We start from the raw sequence: 21,264 nt of genomic DNA, 5'->3' as shown, positions 1-21,264 counted from the left end.
ATGCATACCTGGTCAGATGCTTCTCATTTGCTTTCAGTTGTACCCCATTGCTCTTACTCAAAATTTCACATGACTTCCAAGGATTTGTTTCTTCTATCGTATCACCAGTGCTGCAGTTTGCACTTCATACACAATTAAGCAGCTTTAGTAAGTTTACAATCTTGAGTATATTAACATTATGAGCCGTCACTGCTTCTTTCAACAATGTTTGCTCAGTGATCAGTTAGCCACTGTACATGGCATGGGGGAGTCACCATACCTGCCCTTCTGTTACTGTCATAAAAAGAAATGACCATTCCTTTATTAATATTCAGCACTTGACAAGGACAGCTTTTGCTTTATGCTTAAATTTTACTTTGTGTATTACTCTAAATGACTGGAATATAGATTTGTTTTGAAAATAATTTTTCCCTTCTAGTTATTAAAAATATTTTATTTAAAAATTTATTTTCAACTGCTCACTCCCAAAACCACTCTACTTAAAGCACATTAAAAGAGTGAATCTAATTTTCTAAATAAAATAAAAAATAAAAGAAAATGTAATAAAATGATAAAGCTTTCACAGAGAATTGCAGCAATTATATCTCCACAGCTACAATATAACCCAAAACTTTGCAAAGGCTTTGATTATTGAACCATGGCTGAAGTGAATAATTTGGCTTTCACTAAGAAAACAAGCACATTCATTCTCACCACAATGGAGAGAGGCAGTTTTAATTAAACCTTATCAAAAGATGAATAAAGAATAAACTCAATACCCATTCCACAGGATTCTATTTTCATCTGTTTAGTTTAAGCTTGCCATGTTCATGCAATAATTAACCACTGTCCAAGGAATGCTGGAGTTGTGTTAATGTTGGTAAAGATTTAATTAGTTCAATTATCTGGAGAGTACTGAAGGCTCAGCACAGTACCAATTTCTGCAGGCTTTATACATACCTCAGATCAAAATATATTAAACTGAAATATAAGCGAACAAAGAAAATGTACTATTTCACTTCAGCTACTGAATGAATGTGTGTTTAATGATTTTACTGCCCTCATTTTAAAATGAGGTTTCAGAAATAGAATATGTAAGCTGTGAGCTACCCAGTCTCCCAGATCAGCTGGTTTTTTTTCCTAAATCAGCTTATAAACATATTTTAAACAAAATTAAGTTTACTTTAGAAAAGGAAACCAAACACTTCTTTAAGCAGGAAAAAGTATAGTTCCTTTTACATTTTATCCCCCCACTGCCTACATATTTTACATCTTTCAAGGAAAGTGAGGCATTTAAAAAGCATTGAAAGCAGTGACACAGACAACTGTTTCAATCTGTCAGACAGCATGGACAGACAGTAGGGATCATTTCAGAAAATAGAGCGGACCCCCGGCGGCCTGACCTTCCTGGTGGGAAAGCGAACACAGCGCGGTGCTTGACAAGCTCACCAACAAAGGAGGATATTTAGTCCCCCCAAATTCTGACACGCTTCTCACAGGAAAAACGCAAATCGGGACGAGGCGTCGTTGACTAACGCGAACAAAGGGTAAGTTCTAATTGGAGATTGCACTGTTACTGTGAAACAAAAAGGAGGAGATGAAAAGTGAAAACATTACTTCACTACACACAGACTGTAAGCGATGGAGTGAGCCTGGTTCCTATTTTTTAAAACTGTTCAACTCCATATTAGACGCTATTCAAGTTCCAAGCCCTCTGGGTCTGTACGTGCAGCTCCTGCTGCCTTCGGTGGGAACAGAGCCCAGGAATGGGAGCAATAGATTTCCCTCTTTGTGTGACTAAAATATTATCATCAGCTATTCTTTAGAAGGCATGTTTGAATAAACCACACTCATTTTGCTGTAAGGTTTAAATGACATGTTTATTACTACCATGGTCTGTCCTTTGTTTTCCCAACAGTGTGTTTTGGAGCATGACTTCTTTATAACCAGTGAAGGCTGCACAAAGATGGCCAGCACGTGAGAAAGTCATAGGAGTTTATTTCCTGGAGGAGGTAAGAACTGTAGGAGTATCTTATAATTTTCCTATGAAGCAATAAAAACTTATGAGTTAATATAAAAGTAACTGTTTTGAAATTGCATACTACATTACCTAGGCTGGATTCAAGCTATTTGTCTCTGTAGGCAGCCAAAAACTACTTTACAGATAGCACTGCTATGCTTCCCAGCAGTAAATAGCATTTGGTAAACAATCCTTGTAAAATACTCTACCTTATTTTCTGCTTCTCATGTCAGCTGGAAAAAGGTAAACACTTTAAGGAATAAATTAAACTAATAAGAGAAGGTGTGAACTCCACACTGAATCCCAACTGATGCTTCAGTTCAGCTCCTGTTTTTACCAAATTTTATCTCCCATTCCAGTTTTCTCTAGGGTAGAAGAGAAAGGGAGATGCTGAAATCCATTCAGGCTTTTCTTGAGTCCAGATGGCAGATAATGCTCAGCAAGTAACAGGATAATAGCATACTTTCCATCAACCACCTCCCCTTTCTGACAGTGTATTTTTAAGTTGCACCAACAGTCTGAGGACTGGAGGTGCCCTATGGCCTATTGCTTGCAGACTCGCTTCTGCCTGGTGTTTCTGTGAGATTTTATGACAATCATGTGGGAGAAAATAAGGCTAATAGACGATTAAGTATTTAATGATACACGTTTTTCATAGCTGAAAAAAACTCAGCTGAAACATTAATGTCTGTCTCTGAATGAGCTTGAAGAAACATTAGAGGTTAAAAATACCCCAAACAAGTCACAGCATGTATAACTGAGAGCCAAATTTCATCATATCTGTACTCAATTATTAATATTAACAGATTGTAATTTTTTGTAACTATTTAGCAACTGCAGAGTACACACAAATACATCCATACAGATATATCCAACCTCATATTCTTTGGTATCTTAGAAATAGCTTCATCTTCTTTCCCAGAATTTGACCAAGCCTTAATGATAGTACTCATTTATATTAGAGAAAATTCAAACTATATTCAAGTGAGGATGTTGCTCACCCTAACACTCACAAAGCATTACAGGGAAACATATGTTGCTTTACAATGACTATTAGCTACAAAGCTAATGAGAAAATAAGCTAAATATGTATAGATACATTTATAGAAAAAATATATTCATAAACTATTTCCACAAGTAATGAGACCTTTATTGTCACCCACATAAATAATTAAACACTAGCTACAATCATTAAGACTATGGCAAGAACATAAAATATTACCACAAGACAAAGACAAAGACAAAGACAAAAGCCATCTATTTCAGGTGCTATGCTGTTAGATGACCTACTTGATCCTAAATATTAATCATATCCCAAGATCATGCACTTTCTCCCACGTGAAAACTTTGGAAGGTGGTAGTATACACTGTACGTGGATGATCATCTTAAGGAGAGTAATTTGCCTGACACCACCTTTAAATAGTTTGGGGTTTGAAAAATAAGTCACTTATTTTATCTGGAAAGGCTTTAAGGCATGGACTGGGTCTGCTACAGATTAAGTACCAAAGAGGTTTAGTTTGGGGCTTCTGACTCATGAATCAGGTGAGAAAAAAAAATCAGAAAGTACAGAAGAGATCCTAGTAGAGACACAATACTTTCCCCCAACTAAATTTCAAAACACTGTTTTTAGTTGGCATGAAACTATTTGTTTAACAAATAACTGTTTTGGAGAAGGCAGAAAGAATTTGTCTGCCTCAAGCCTGAAGAGTATCTGATTTTTGCAAGCTCTGCATTTTGAGAACATAATTCTCCCATTTTTCTTCTAGTCTGAAAATATTTTGTGATATATGAGTTCAGCTGAAAGGTATCAGGGAACTCTTTCTACACCAAAAAAACCAAATTCTAGAGTATTTTTTGAAGATAATGAAAAGAACTTTCGCAGTGTAAGTCATTTTTACCACACAAATTCCCTTCTTTTGTGTTAGCAAAGAGGAATACTTTGAGTATTTCAGTTTAGGAGATCTTCAAACAGACAATAGTGTGTAAACAATTCCAAAGTACAGAACTTTACTAGAACAACCTCCAGTCTGTGTGCAAGGGCTTCAGAAAGGCCCCTTCATCAGATTTCCTTCTGCTCTTCACACTGAACAAAGCCTTGGCTGACAATACTGAAATCTCCTCCTTTATTTGGATTAAACCCCCTTTGCAGAAGAAGTATGCAAATGCTATACGTGTTTCCCTTGCTGAGGCTACTCTAACCCAGCTATCTTTTCACTGTCTATTTTCCTCCAGCAGACCATCCTACCGGCTGACAGGGAGACCAGCCTTTTAATTCAATCTTTCTCAACACTGACAGTTGGATGCTGGAGCCTGCCATGAACTCTAAAAGGAGCTCATTTAGTCATAATTAACTATTCCCTGCATATTTCCTAAGGTATGGTAATTGTGCTAAAAGCCAACAAGTGAAGCATTCATTCTGGTTTTCTTTTAAACTTTTTTTTTTCCCAGTAGTCTCTTTCTCCCCTCCTCTCTCCCCCTCCCCTTCCCTCCCCCCTTTTTTAATCTTTTCTTTCTTTCTTTCTTTTCTTCCTCCTTAGAAACATTTAGAGTAAAGAAAAGGAATGACGGTGAAGATAGGGAGCTGCAGAAAACTCTGATGTGGGCAGTTCAAAAGGCAAAGTCTGCCATACGATACAGGACCCCATGGCAGCACTGAGCTATTCAGCTGGGTAAAACATAAAGAAAAATGAAATGAGTAGAATAGAGCTATGCCATTAATACAGAATGATGGACATCCTATTTGGGTAATAGGGAGTCATGAATATACATTTCTAATTCCTTAGATATGGTGATAAGTGATCTCTGTTTCCATTAGCACCAGAGTATACGTATTTGAACAACCTAAAATCTTCAAGTTATACAGACGTAAAGCACTTTACACACTACTCCTCCGTCCTCCCCACAACATAAACATATACCATGTCCCACTGCACACAGTAAGGTTCTCATAGGGATAAAGTATGCTGGATCCAGCCCTATACACAGCTCCTGTTTATCAGTGCTGAGATGGAAAGTATGGAGAAGCTGACTTGGATTATTTACCTTAAAAGGCAGAATGGGACCTTCAGTCTGCTCTTATCTGTTTTCTGGTTTAGTTTAAAATAAGGAAGGGCTGACAGCACTCTCAGTTTACTCACAGACTTTGTGTCTGCCGAAGTTCTCTGCCTTTCAGAAAGTTTGGGACTTATGGGACACCTACCCATCATAAATGTACATAGTGCATATGCAAGAGTGAGAGAACACAAAACCAAATCTCTTCACATTCCAATCTTGTTCCCATTTGGATGTGCACCAGAAGCAAAGAAATCACTGTCTTTTTATAAAAAAATCCACTACAGGGCCATGTAGCGTGTTTGTGTGTGGTGGGGGTGCGTGTGTGTGGTGGGGGTGCGTGTGTGTGCTAACACTGCAAATTCAGCAACTGTGCCAACAGGGCCAAACACAGCACTAAGGATCCTTATTATTGTACAGTATTTTTCCAGAGCCACAAAATGTGGTAGGACCTTTCAGGAACACTGGGAGTAAAATTCGAAAACTACAAAATTTACATTCCAGGTTTCAGGCATAGTGTAAGAAATAAAGTCAATAAATAAAAAGATAAAAAGAGAACAAAACTTCAGACAACAAGGTCATGCACAACTCATTTTACTGATGTTCACATTAATTATTCTGTTTTCACTTTTTAGTAGCATCCACCTACAAATATATTACATTTGCTTTAAATTTGTAAAATATTTTAGAATTAAAAGACTGCAATTTTTTTTAGTTTGAACACTAGAGTACAAACACTGTTTTGAAAAAAGAATCTCAGTGTTGAAGAGTAAGATGGGTAAAATGTTTCTAAAATCCTTTTCCCTTTCCTTTATTCCCAGACTACAACAAATTTGCGGATCAATGTGATTTGTCACGGCAGGCAAAAAAGCACCAAGAGCCAAGCTGACAAGCTGTTGCTGGAAATCTTAATGAACTATTTTATCATCACAGTCTGGGATTTTGTTTTCTTAGGGGAGGAGGTTTGGGGTTGGGGATTGTTTGTTTAACTTCTGTGCATTATCATGATCACAACACACAGAGGATTAACAACAGAAATATAAAACAGAGCATCTCTCAGTAGACATGAGCTGAAAATGTTGATGCTTGTTAGTGAGAAAGTGTGCTTGTTCTCATACAAATAAAATAGGTGAGAAACACCATATAAATAAGAAGCTTTGCAGATTTCACCTGGTGGAGCTCCTGCTTTTTTGCCCATAGTGTTCCAGCTGCTCTTGAGCAGCATTGCTTCTTTCAGTCCAGCAACTGGAGACCTTTTTTCTACCTCTAATGGTTCTACAGGACCCATGCATTAGACTGCACTGTGTTTACTCTCTTTCACAGTAACTCATAGAAAGAGAATTAGATTGCTGAAGTCACTCTGCTCCACTGAGGTACACTTCAATCATCTTTCTAAATCCCCAGGTGTGCTAAAGTTTCTCTGCCCTGCATTTAGGACTCTGACAGAAGGAGAGATGACCACATCCTGATGTCTGGTGACATAAGCAATGCTGTGACTTACTAGCAATCCTCCCACTTTTGATAACACATGGGCTGGTACAGTAGTCTCCCAGAAAATTGTGAAGTTTAGAGATGATCTGGGGAAGAGAAGAGGACAGTCTACACAAGAGAGCAAGTCCAAAACTTGAAAATTCAGAAAATATCAGCTTTTCTGTCCTCTGAGGAAATATGGTGAGGGTTAATGATCCGAAAGCAATGCTCCATCTGCTAGGAAAATCAAAATCAAGACTTATGCACCAAGTTCCCTGGTCAAGGATTTTGACAGAGTCAGGTTAAGAAATCTTCATTATGCCTCAATCTATCTAAACATAACTCCTTGCAGATTTATTAATATATGTAAATAATATGTGGGATATTTAATGTAGGGCAAGGACTTATTAGGAATAAAAAAGGTGGTGACACAAAGTCTTAAGAAAGGATTTTGAGAGAGAGATATCCTTTTCCTGCAGCCCATAGCTAACAATACAGATGTTATCAAAATCGAGGACTACAGACACACATTTAAAAAATTGTATAGCCCAATCCTATGTTAAACTTATGGACTGCTTTATACTGCCCTATTTAATCTGAAACATAAAGAAAAAGTTGAAGTGTTACTGATTGAACCATATTTAATCAACAGCTGCTCACATTACATAGAGTTATTTCGACAACCTCAGGCCTCATTGGATTTTTCCAACACACTCTACATAGCCACACCCTAAAAAAGACATAGGCAGTTCACACATAAAATTTTTTTATACACAAGTAATGGTAAAGGGAATCACTGATATGGAAAATGGAGCATGTGTTAGAGCTTCTTCCCATCTGAAAAAAGATTCCCAAAGATGGGTAATGTCACAGAACACACTCTACAAGTTCCAGTGATTTCTCAGAAATCTAGGGGAGAAAAGATATTCAGATCAGATGATGAATATGCAATTCTGCCACTCATTGCTGCTGCCTCATCTTCCCTAAAGAGACGAGAAACAAAAGAGGGTTTATTTAGAATAGAGAAGTCAGGATTTGAATGAATGACAAACAACTGCTGGAATAAAAAGCTTTTAAGGACTGTAAAGAATTTACTAATTCCTTCCTGGCAACTTTTCTCCATTTGAATTATTGAGTTCCTAAAAGCTAAGAAAACATTTGAGTCAGTTTCAAAAAACCAGAAGTTGCCTGGTTAGAAAACGAGGAGTAATAGTTAAATTCTTTTATCTGTTTCAGACTGCACTTATTTTTCTTGCCAGTAAATGTATGTATGTAGGAAATATCTGCTGTTTAACTATTTTTTCTAATTCTGATTGATAACTTCTTTGGCTGTGAACCTAGAACATGCACAGATCAATAACCGGTGTCACACACAGTCCTAGGAAAGAGCTCATCTGCACCTGCCCAATTTCCTAGCCAAAATATCCTTCTGCTCACATCCAAGCAGCTGTTGCCAGATATAGACAGACACTAAAACCACCATAGGTCCCTCAAATATATCTCAGGGTTAAAGTCTAGCAGGTCTGCCCAGTGCTTACTGATCCTTGTCTTTACTCCACCGAGCTAACAGACTTTGAGATTTCCCAGTTTACTCTTTTTTCCCAACAGAAGTCAAATTTAAATGCATATCACTTCCCAAAACAAAGTACCAGAGCAGGCATTCAGTAATGAATACCTTCTAAACTTCTGAAATTAATTTCCAATTTTTTACTTGAATAGTAGTTGAGCACTGCAGAACTACCCAAGGTGGGAAAAACTCTCCCAGGGGATCTGCACAGAGGGTATTTTATTTCTACATTTTTTACTCTTTATTGAACTTTGCAAAAGACTGAGCCTGCGCATTCATTAGTGCAGACTACAGCAGCCAGTGTTCACAGTGCCTGTCTGAAAGAACTTCACACTAAAAAGGTATCTGGAAGGTAAAGAATGTCTGTGTTTATGGTGCTTTAGTAACTATTCTTTTTGGCAAACTAGCAGGCTGTTAATGCTGAGCTTTTTACATGAAATACAAAACAGAAAACACTCGTCTATTAGGCTCTGCACAAATATTTTGATTTAGAAACTCCTTTTAAAAAATCTGATTCTGATTCACATTAGGTGGAGAAAAGGAAACCCAACAGCCTGTGGTTACTCAATAAAGCAAATGCAGGCTATTCTGTTACCAATTTTAGAACTTTGAAGGATGGAAGAAAATGAAAGCTGAAAAAAATCAAGAATCTGAACACTAAGCAAACATTCCGCAGCATCCAACCAAGAGACTGCTTAAGCAGACTTCAGCAAACTTCTCAGAGAAACGTGGGTTTAATATATTAAAGACAAAGAAGAGGTACAGTTTGCAAAATAGTTCTTCAGGAACCTCTTGCAGCCTTTAAATCTCATTTACTCAGCCTGAGTTGGTATCGTTGTGTCTATGTTAGTTTTCATAAGGGAGCCCAGCCCTACTGCCATTGACATCTATAGAATTCTCCTATTGTCTTCAGGAGACCAGAGTTGGACTCAAAGCTGCACAAAGATACATGATAAAAGACTCTGGATAGTACCATGATCCCATCTTATTTTCTTAACATTTCTGAAAAAAATTATGGGGGGAAAAATGCCGTCATTCCTACTGATATGCAATATGCCTTATATATGAAAATACAGACCAGTGAAGCAAACAAATGGTTAGCAACATTAATAGCCAGGGGCTTGTTAAACTGCCTGGGATGAACAGTTTGACTGCAATTTTACCACTACAGAATGTATTGGAGAAGACTAAGAATTTTGTAATGCTGATATTTTATATATGCATTCTTTAAGTCCATGACAGGCAGCAGACCTTGTAGTCTTCATTTCATATTAAATTTTATATAGCAAGCCTGAATGCTTTATTTTTGTTTAAATCCATACTTTCTTAGGGTATGTAGATTTCCTGGAAATAAAATTATATCATGTAACTGAAACTGCATTCTGATTTTATGCAGTCCAACTAAGCATTAAAAATGAGCTCTTTTGTAATTCAACTAGCAATAGAAACACATCTTTTTACAACAGCAGCTTGCAGAAAACTACCAACCATGTTGCATCCAGAAGACAAACCACTGCCTTGTGTTAATAATGAATGCAGCTCGTATCTACTGCATTCTGCTAAATTGCTAAAATTGCCCAGATAAACCATTTGAGAGTATGTCAGGTTTAATTAATACAACATGACCTGATCACTTCCACAGCTGGGAAGAAACAAGTTGGCATTCTTTAAATCCAGAGCTCAACCTGGAGATTATGCTAAGTTGCTTCATTCATAGTCCACACTCCTACGCACATGTCAGGAGGACAGCATTTGTCCCCTCTAGTGATAAACAAATCATACATGAAATCAATTCCACTTCACAATAATTTTCCCTATTGGGTATTATCTTTCCTCCTCTGCTCCCTCCAGTTAAGCTTGCATCCTGTAACTTGCTAATGAGCTGGGGGCTTTCTGTTCCAGGTGGCACCCCCTGCCTTGAAGTCATGACATTTCCCATTTCGAATGCTGCTGGCATTTTTCAACAGCTCCTGCTAACCAGCCTTTTTGACCTGCACTAAGACGAACTCATCTGATCGAATGCTCTAACCTGCCAATCATGCCAGCAAATGATCTTCACAGACACTCCCAAGGCAGGAGGGGATAAAAAAAGGGGGAGCAAGAAGAGGGGGAGCGAGAGAGGAAGCGGCAGAGTGATGGACTAGGCAAGCAGGCAGCCTCTGCAGCTACCTAATGAGAGTACTTTAAATCTCTGAGGCAGCTGAAACATTGAAAAACTGGTGGGAAAATTAGGACAGAACTGAATGCCTGGTGCGGTTAGTACTGATTTCTTTACACCCTGAGATCATTTTGAAAGCAATATCTCAGAGATGTGCCATTTTCTAAAGAACAGAAGTTAATTTTACCATATAAATAGAAAACAGACATATTTTTCCCTGCCACCATCAATATGCAAACCTCATAATTCTGCTCTGCCAAATGGTGTTCTTTACAGAATTAATTAGGAGCTGTAAGCTTGTTAAATGAGTGTCTTCACCTAGGGATGATCATGAATTTTTTTTGTTGTTGATGCAAGCCATAAATAGCACTTTTAACCTAATTTAAATGCTGGCAACATTTACACCTCTGTATTTACAAGTGTCTGCACACAAATGCAGTATCTGCAGAATCTAGATTTTACTTTATGGGCTGAAACCAAGCAGAGTCATGATAATGACTCAGTTGTTTTGATTTTGTTCCTTCTATGATGTGGCAGATTATTTAGTGCTGTATCTTTCAAGCATACAAGGAAATATTTAATTGTGTAGATTTTCTTTCCTTTCAGACTGCAAGCTAACTAGATTTTAACACACATGCAACACACATATTGAACAAGGAAGGTATTAAAAGCAATTATAAAATAAAAAATTCAGGGAGCAAACTTAAATAAAAAGGCTTATACCATGATACCACATGCTGTGATTACATTGTTAACCATATACTTGCCAAAAAATATAATGCACAATTATTAACACCAAAAGAGAGTTGAAGAAGTGGCTGTACAGAATTAGTATCTAGGTTACTAATGGCAGAGAATTATCATCCATAAATACTAATTCAAAATACATATTTGGTCCAAAAAATGTTAATAAATTATAACAAGACAACAAAATTATGGAGATACTCAATTCTGTTTCTACTTCTTAAAATATTAGAACATACTGTTTCGGTGCTATTCTTCTATAAGCAACATTTTTATTGGGGAATTTAGTATTTTTTCCTGATTTTTTTGAGTTTGCCACTTGAGAGTCTTCCCAGCAATTAATGCTGAGAGGATGTGGGAAACCCATCCATCCTCATCCCAGTTTATGGGGTAGAATAAATTAATGTAATATATTAACAGAGTTGTAAACCATTGCTACATTTTTAGCCAAGAATCTTCCCACACCTAGAAGCATTAGAGCACATTTACTTTAATGGGTGTTGCCTTCAGACTCAAAGTGGTTTGCAGTCTGTTTATTTCATGGCAAATCAGTCAATGTAAGCTACAGACTCAAAATGGCAACACAAAGCTCGTTCTTCACAGAAACAATTCTGGTGTATGGAATTAGTTAAAATTCATTTTTTGTTTATGATTTGGCTGAAAGTAAAATGTTCCGTTAATTGTGAATGCTACAAATGATGCCCCAGAGGCAATGCCTCTCATTAGCTTTCCTGTCTCTCTGGGTTATGTGCTGTGTGGCAGCCCTGGAAGGCTCTGCTTTGTCTGGAAACCTCAGTTTCTCCCCTCCAGTGGTTCCACTTTCCTCTTAGACAAAGCCTAACTGAGTAGTCACGTGAGAAAGTAATCCTAAAGGAGAGGTGACTGTCCATGGGAGAATAGGGAGAGTTGAGACTCGCTTTTGCTTCCCTCCCAGTCATTGTCATCTATGCATTGTCCTCGCTGCATTCAAATGTCATCGCAGACTATCAGCCCACTAGAACTCAAATGGCCTTTCATGCCTAGACACTTCTTAAAGCATCAACGGACCAAAAAGACCATCTAGTGGAAATAGCTTGCTATCCTAATATTAATAATGCAATATAGTGCACTTACAGCACTGAGAATTCTACCTTTCATCTCCTAAATTTAAGAGCAAATGAAGTGGAAAGACAGATAAACAGCACTGCAACTGAGCACATGCACTCATGCAAATATCACTAATATCTTTCCTACAGCATAAATGACTGTTAAATTACAAACCTCTACACTAAAAATTATTTGAAAATGAATCTTCACAGTGCTGACAGCAAATTATCATGCATTAGAAATGAACCGAAAATAGGCTCCATACTATGCCATAGTGCAAGAAAATATGGTATTGTCCTTCAGCAGAAGTTATCTGTAACAGCAGTAACGCTTCATTTTTCTTCTGCCAGCTCTGAAGTTGATTTGGCCACGACACACAGCAATTTTAAAAAAGGCCAATAAATATGTGGCCATTAATTTCACAAAGAATGACATGGAGTATAAAATTGCAAGGAAAAACAGAGTCTCCTAGCCATGGAGGTTTGAAATACACATCCTACCAAGCAGAGTATGTAACAAAAAATGTGAAGACCTCCCCTCTCCGTCCTGCTTCCCTTCTTCCCTCTTTCTTTCCTTAAGAAACTCCCAAAGTACCTCTCCTCTGAGAATCCTGTCCATGATTTTAGAAATCCTAGTCATGCCTACTTATTACCATATATTTATTTCTGAGCAAAGATGCTGGGAATCCTGAAAACAGGTTTTCAGCACAGTGTTCAGCTATCTTAGTGAAACTACAAGGCACCCTTCACCAATTCGCTCTCCATACCTCTACACATTAGGTTTCCTCCTCTTTTTATCAAAAAATGCAAGAGACTGTATATTCTGCTATCTACATGAAGTGCAATTAAGTGACTATATTTAATCTGACTACAGACAAGGCGAGTTGTTACAGTACCGACACAACAAAACCATTAAACATACTTTCTGAGTCCTATAAATTCCTTGATTGGGTAATGGGTTCCCTTATCTGTGGCACACTGAGGGACCTGATGGACAGTGCCTCCATCCTCAGTCCCCACGTGTAACTTGGGTAAGATGGGTGGTTTATATGAAGACAGCCTTGTACTGACCAATTATTTGCTCAGTCCATTTCACCCTCTGTGCAGAGTCCAGTGAATAAGGGTGGATTTTCTTTATGGCTGAATAGAGGGCAAAAGTCAGTCTATAACCTCCATTTTAGATTAACAGAAATAAGGTAAAAGATATCATGAGGAGAATGTAATTCAATGCCTACAGTTTTCCCTTGTGTGTTTAATTTAGGCTATATTCTATCTGTGCAGTGATCTTATTCTTTGATTTTAAGTAAAGCATAGATGGAACAGTCTCATAAAACCATTATGTTGTCAATATTTGAAAATAATGGCACTAAAAGTATTAGACAGCCAAAAAGAATTTTGGATTCTGTAGTTATCTTTCACAGCTTAATACTAATTCAACATTTTACAAAATTGATGTTACAATTTCAGCTCTTTTTAGTACTGTCATTACTGGACTCAAATTCAAATTGCTTTCAGCTGCCCACCACAACTGCATCTTGTTAGCCTTTTCACTAAAACCAATTTATGCAAATCCAGTATTAGCTAAATAATTTAAATGACCCTCAGCATTCATGTATAGACACTGGCACTAAAAGGCACAAGAAAAATTTAAACCTCCCATCTTCAGTGCTTAGGCCTCCATCTTTTCAACTGCAGCAGCACAATGACTGTATACATCTATCTGAATCCATTTAGTAAAAAAAAAAAAGTGCATTACGGAAATTTAACTGGCAACTCCTGTGCTTTTATAGCCCTGTTTTTCTTGCACAATCTCTTTTTACACCAGATTTTGAGATTTTGCACCTAAAAAGCACTACTGGTTACTTTCAGCTTTTGATTAAATCAATAGTGACAAAATTTGGTTGATGTGTCATCTCTCAGTCCAGATTTTCCCTTTTATGTAGACCTTTCTCCACTGTAGTTACTACAGTTTTATCCCCTGAAGCTGCAGAGATGAAGACTTAGATGCATGGTATATGGTTTTCCACAACATGGTGTTTAAACAACAATGGGACACCCAGACCAGTGTAAAAAAGCAGGTGAGTAGTAAATGAGAATGACTTTTCAATACTGACTGCTGGACACATGCACTGCGGCACTACAGCTTCCTTATGGCTCAACTAGGGCAATGCAGGCAAAAATTATGTTTCCACACAGCAGAGCTGAAGAGACACTCTTCTACAATTTATAAATGTAACACTGAAGATGACAAACAAAAATTAAACTATTTGGATGGGGATGCAATAACAGCCAGCTCTTCAGCTAGCGAAGAGAAAAAGGTAGTTTTACATAATGATTCTGTGCTGCTGAAAATGCCTGGTCAGAGGCAACCAAATAACTAGCACTTTTTGCCATTATAGTGGTAACTGTCACCTCTTCTGCTTTACTCTGTTTTACACAGCTGAGCTGACCTGAATGATGCCATCGTCCCTTTTGCCTGAGCTGGTATCAGTTGCTGACTTAAATGGACACAGAAGAAAGAATCACCATCCTGCAATTGAAATTCACAATTGCTCGTATGCATGTGTGTGTGGTGAAGCAATACAAATAAAGACCACTTTTTGTTTTGCTTCAGTGAATTGTCAAAGAGATTTAGAAAGCCAGGGGATCTCATTATGGTAATACAGGTTAAATACTTTAAAAGCATATGGTGTTACCATCCTGAATGAAGCTGTCCCTGCTGGCTCCAGGAAACAGACAATAGACCAGAAACACGTCTCATGTCTCTGGTCCACCAATGGGAACTGGGGATTGTAAATCACCACAAAAAACATTGCATGCTATCTGGTATCAGGTAATGCCTTGTCTTTTCAATTACTATTTGACTCATCCTTCTCCAGAGAGGAACAAGCTTTAGCCACATGTTCCACTGGGCAAAGGGAGACAGAGCTCTGGAGTTTCTTATGGTCCATTCTTGTCTAGATAAAACAGTATCTGTAAAGATGGGTGACTATAGTATATACAATATAACTCAACAACAGAGATGGGGAATGTTTCCACCAAGATTCTTCCTCCCCATGGGGAAAAAATCAGTGAGAACCATCAGGCACAAAAAAAAAATCTTTTTGCTTTAGTATAAAGCTTTAAAGATGCTTGGATATGGCCATAAGATTTATTTCCTTTCTCTACCAAAAGCTGCATCTAATTCACTACTGACAGATTCCTCTGTGTGCAGTGGAGCTCCTTACCGCATATTTGCTAACTTTCTCCAGTAGGGAGCAGCCTCAGCATTGACCATGGTAACTTCAAATGTTAGGGTTTTCCCCACGGGCACTGGAATAATATGATATCTCTTCTTGGAGCCCAAGACAATGACACAATGTGGTCCACAAAACCCCTTTCAGTAGTCTGAGTCTGAGAGGCAGTATCTACATTTTCAGAAACATGTCCTAGGTTACTGCTTTTTCAAGGAGTTTTTGGGATTTGTGAGCTGCAAACAGGCAGCTGAAGCACTACAGCATTTTAAGAACAGTAGAAATTCTCAGAGTTACACCAATTTCTTCATTTGCTCCTTGCAGCTACTTCAGAGGGCAGCAGATGAGCTCTAAACAATGATGATGAAGCCATTCACAAATGTAATGCCTTTAGCTCCTCTCCTTCAGCAGTCTGCGTGCTAGAAATTGCTGCTTCCAAAGTCAGTAGATGGTCTCATCCACTCCTCCACCAACCTCTTTGCCTTCCAAACCCTACAGTAACATATGGCAAATGTATGAGAGAACAGCAGGAGGGGATAATTTCTTATGACAGGAAGAAGTGGCACAGCATCTTTGTTGGGGCTCTCTATTTTATTTCCTATTTTACACTCTGAAAAAGAAAGGAAGGAAAGGGAGGGAAGGCAGGCAGCAGAAGGCAGCCAGGAGAAGGCAGGCAGGAAGGGAGGCAGGAAGGGAGGAAGGCAGCAAGGAAGGCAGCAAGGAAGGCAGGCAGGCAGGAAGGAAGACTAGAATTTTCTTCAGCACCACACAGTTCTGGAGATGGTTGAAGATGGTTACTTGTTTGTGTTTCTTTGTGGGTTCTCCTAATAATTTCCTTTATAAAAGAAAATTGTATAAAAATATATAAAAAAATAAAACCTTTATTTTACACACGTCAGAAGATTTAGTGAGCAACTATTTACAATTTTTTCTCTTTCACAGCTTTCTGAAGGATACTGGAAAACTTCAAAGTTCTTGCCCCTCCTAACTTCCCTTCCACCTTTATATATGCATAAAATCAACCCAAGAAGGCAGGTAAAACATATATGTACCTGCCTTGTCCAGGGAACAAGTTAGAAGTATTTGTTTGCCTATGCTTTTTTTCATAATCTGATTTATTTCCTTTTAATATTTGTGCCTTTTAACTTTTCTATATCCCACTAGCTGTGATGCTACCTAATCAAGCTCAATAACATTCTAACAGCCTGTACTGTTTGTCTCTGTCCCTCTAGCTCTATTTGCCTTGTTTACCTGTAAACTTCATGGCCTTGGAGAGCGGCTGCCATCTTTCTTTTTACTATTCATGCATCTTTTTGCTTCAGCAAGCCTTGTGAATGGAGACTTTAACAGAATATTTGTAATAAATAACTCTTCCTTAATGCTACTATCCTTCTTATTGCAATTCTACTCTTCTGCTAGAATAATTGACTCATAACTCACCCATTTTACTGCCTGAACATCCTACTTGCCACTCCCCAGTCTACTGCTTAAAATCACAGCCACCTGCAATTCACCAGACCTCCTTTTCACATTACCAAAACTTCAGTCTGTTTTCACAACTCCATTCACTCTCCCCAGTAAGTCATACCTCCATTTGCTTGGCAGTCTCAAGGCTAACAATTCCTCACCCAAATACAGTTTCCATGTCCACATTTTTTCTGCCTCCTCTGCTATTTAAGTTTCGCCTCAAAACTCCCCAGCTCTCCACATGGCACAAGTAAGAGGACTTCTGCTTGGAGCTAATACTTTTCCAGCATTATCTGCTGCTCCCCATCTCATATCACAAGTCAAATACTACAACACAGAGCTGATATGTTATTCCACTGTAAGCAACTAACACAACAAAGTCCCAAGCCACAACAGAAAACTGTAATCAATAATGTATACATGTCAGAACATTTGTTAATTGGCTTCAGACCTTACACAATAAATGTGCTATTCTGTATTAGAATGGTGGCTGAGCAGCTGTAACAGTACAGTGATGTGTGTCAAAGGTACATATGGTTCTCTCTGCATACAAAATTTAAAAAAGTAATCTGTATCTGCTCAAACAGATATTCAGTAAGAATGATCCAGTAGTTCTGTTTTGTGCTATTCTACATGCTATTTTGCAAATACAAACTTTCTACTGCATATTGTATAAATGAAAAATTACATTTGTTGGGAAGCAAGAGATTGGAGATTCTGTACCTGAGAACTGAGATTCTGTACATAAGCATCTACACAAAAGGTCTTTAGCACAGATGGGCACATTCTAAATTTACTTTAGATGGATGATATGTCATGTTAGAACAGATAAGGCTGAAGAGATGTCTGCAGGGACACAGCCTAAGGAAAAAAGTAGGGATTAGCTTGTCAATAAAGATGTAAACAGACTGCTCTGAGGCAGTCTCATTTCTGACATTAGAGAATCTTAAATGGTTTGCTGGCAAAGAGCTTGTGCAAAAATTGGGGCAGACTGTCAACACTGAAATCTATTCAGTAGTTATTGCCTGTCAGGCAAACAGACTCCATAATATTAGAGGGGTAAACAGACAATTGAACATAAACATACAACAGTAATTCAAAATGTAATAAATTACAGAAATATCTGACATTGTAAAAAGCAGACTTAGCTCAAGACAGATATCAACTACATTTTTATAAGACTATCTTCAAATAGGTACATAAGCAGCATGTGCATTTAACTCAGCTCCTAGAATTTCTATAACAAGCTGTTATAATGAACTCAACATGCAAAAGTGTGACTTTAAAAAAAACCAACCAAAAATGCAGGCCTTGTTTTATTTAATGAAAAGAATCTGCACTTTCGATATTTAGTGAAACACTGTAGTATGAAATCATTTAGAGAAGCATAATAAGCAGAGAGCTATATAAGGGGATACTGCTAATCTCGAAGAGTTTGTCAAGTGCTAAATCCCACTGAACAAACACTAGGGTGATGCATATGGGAAAAAGAGAAATTAATGCCATGATTTAACAACCATCATTCCCCATGTAATTTGATAAGTAGCCTCGCTTCTTTCCAGCCCTTCCCAAGTTCTGTTCTACTCTTAGAATACCAGAAGTCATATTACACACTATTTCACTGCTGAGTAACGATGGTTGAAAAGATGGGATACTGAATAAAATACACTGAAGAACAAAAACAGTACTAGTAGATCCAGTGATACAGATCATATTCACTAACATGACAACACCTCTTTCTCTAACAAGAACATCCTTCTGTTATCAAGACTACCAAACCTACTAAATCATAGAATCACAGAATAGTTAGGCATGGAAGGGACCTTAAATCATAGAATGGAATAACAAAATTTCTTGTCCACGCCCCAAAGTTTAACAACAGATCTTCCAAGAGGTATTTTCTCTCTTACCAGGGGAAAAAATATCAGTCCAAATTAAAGGCAATCTGTTGTTTAATATGCTAGCACCATTTCTGGCTATATTTTCAACTTGTCAGTGACACTGATCCTGTCCATACAATCAGGAACTTACACTCCTCATATTGACCGTAAGACTGCAAAAACAGATTATCAGCCTGCACTAGAACACATGCAGTTGATTTTTTGTTTTGTTTCTCTAAGGAAAACTAAAGAATATTTTCAAAGATATACATTCCAATAATCATGTCTTACCTGCATTATCAGTTGTGAACATAGGTATTCTTCAATGTTTGCTGTTTGATACACCTTTGCCATAACTATTGTTTTTTCCAAAGGCTCTCATGCTTTCTCCAGTCTCTGGCTGTAATCTTATATTCGGAACAGTAAAAATAGAAGACACTGCAAAAAAGAGTGTCAGTTCAGAGAGTTTGATTTTTTGCTGCAAAAGCAGTGATTTAAAAATAATTATTTGAAATATATGGCAAACACAACAGAGTAAAAATATACAGCTTTTATGTATACCACCTATTTATGAAGCAAGTATTGTACATATGCTGCATGGAAAAAAGCTGCATGCATTATGATGGAAGTTGTATGATGCAAATGTTCTTAGCTGTATGCATCTTCTAAAAAAACCTGTTCCCAGGTTATGGCTGTTTATTTCTCCTGTACACCACTATATGATTAATATTTTCCACTTTCAAATTTCTGCTGAGAGCAGAAACAAATATGAGTGTAAAGAAACAAGTAAGAATGTTAAAAAAATGCATCAAGGTTTTCCAATAATTTGATATCACATATTACATCTTGAGAATCTTGATGTGAGCAGAACTGAACTATCTTGTTTGACTTTCTTTTTTGAATTGTCAAAGACAACTGGGCCTGCTAAAATTATCCCGACAACTCAGAAAGTATTTTTACATAAATCAGCCCCCACTTCTTCATGAGCTAGAAAACCTTGATGATTTCAATGTAACACCAGGCAACTAATTATTAGTAGAAGTAATGATAACAATGACAGGGATCAAACTGCAAATGGTTAAGGACTAACATATTGGTAATATGAAAACTCATTTTTACTTAGGATGCCTCAAACTGATGGGGAAAAAATCAATGACTTTTAATACCTCCTGAAAAAAAACTTCCATATAACAATAACCTCAAGAGAGCTGCCACTGCATGGTTGCATAAGGAAATGTTAAAGACCTAATCAGGGCCTTAACAGTTTTCTTTGGTTTTGCACTAACAACTGGCATAGCTGTGGGGTTTTGAAGCTATTCTTTCATTTATGTGCCTTTAAAAGACCTGTCTATTGTTTTGTGCACAGACCTTCCCACCACAGTTTGACATCACAACTTGCATTTCATATTCTGGTATCCTCAGTAACATACATTGTGAATAGCACATATTCAATGCAAATCAAGGAATATCAGCGCTCATAAATGGAAGTAGAAAAGTAGAAGGATTGTGGGGTTTTTAATAGAAAATAACAAGTAAAGGACTAATCTATAGATTACTGCTCAGGTCTGAGTTGAATCTTACATGATAAATTGCATTGTATTCCCAGACAAGGTGTTTTTATCAGACCTGCAGTACTCTTATCTTTTTAATGCATTATTTTTATAAACTCAAAGTGGCTATCTGTCAGACAGAGCTTATCTGGAAACTGAACTTCCAACTCAACTGAAAGGATGCCTCAACTTGAAACTGAATCAAGTAAAACATTGTGCTTCTCACATAAACTAATTTTGCACATATTTCTAAAATAAATCACTTTAAAAATTATACTGTAAAATATTCATAGAATATAAATACACAGTACTAAACTCAAAACCAGAATAAAAAGTGAAACACTCCATTTTCACTTGTTTAGTGTAGGCAGAGTTGCCATACTTTTGTGAAATGCTCTGATTCAAAGCAAACAATTTTCTGACGGAAAATCATTTGACTGATTCCTCTCTTTCTCTTTTCTCCCCACATGAGAGCCTTTCCTTGGTTTTTAAATCTAAATGCCCATATTTACAATTCAGCATTAGGCCTAAATTGGACAAAACATATACCATGATGAATAGTATTCACTACAGAGATTTGCAACATCCCAGTGGTGTCTGAACTAGAAAGCAATAGATTTTGTCTGTAAATATACTTCTGTGGTGCATAAAGACCCAATATATTTATACCTATATTAAATAAACTATCAATAGTGTTTCCTAATGTAATGTATTACCACAGAGAACTAGAATCACAAAAACTGGGAATTTTACTACACAGTAAACATTTTCCCAACTCTCCAAAGTATATGACTTCTTTGTTTTGTAAATATGTTTACAAGTATATCCAAGTCATACTAAATAGAAATGACTGTAGTATTTGATACTGGGATTGTCCTTTCTTGCATCTGGATTTATGCTTCATAATGATTATCTACTAGACACAGAAATAGCCTTTCTGTAACTAAAAATTTTACTGGAGGCATTTAGAAGAACCTTGCTTTAAAATATAATGATTTTTCATCTTTATTCTCCCCCCTTCAAAAGGTTTCACTGCTCCTGATGTTTAACGTTATGCAA

General features: G+C 37.3%; 1 protein-coding gene across 5 annotated transcripts in view; it reads right to left on the bottom strand.

The window, feature by feature from the left end:
* The window catches only part of CDK14 (cyclin dependent kinase 14), a 298,720-nt gene that overhangs the window by 44,391 nt on the left and 233,065 nt on the right, over positions 1-21,264 (bottom strand). For 4 of the 5 annotated variants that reach the window (XM_071560658.1, XM_071560659.1, XM_071560662.1 and 1 more), the window contains one exon: positions 18,947-19,093. In XM_071560658.1, the coding sequence (XP_071416759.1) occupies positions 18,978-19,093 (116 nt within the window). In that variant the 3' untranslated portion in view covers positions 18,947-18,977. Of the gene's footprint in view, positions 1-17,617; positions 17,637-18,946; positions 19,094-21,264 lie in introns of those variants that run through there. The other variant, XM_071560660.1, reaches the window with a different exon arrangement.

The sequence above is a fragment of the Pithys albifrons genome, chromosome 7 (assembly GCF_047495875.1).
Source record: "Pithys albifrons albifrons isolate INPA30051 chromosome 7, PitAlb_v1, whole genome shotgun sequence".
NCBI classification, from domain to species: domain Eukaryota; kingdom Metazoa; phylum Chordata; class Aves; order Passeriformes; family Thamnophilidae; genus Pithys; species Pithys albifrons.
Note: the sequence above shows the minus strand (reverse complement) of the source record. Positions and strands in the feature narration are given on the sequence as shown.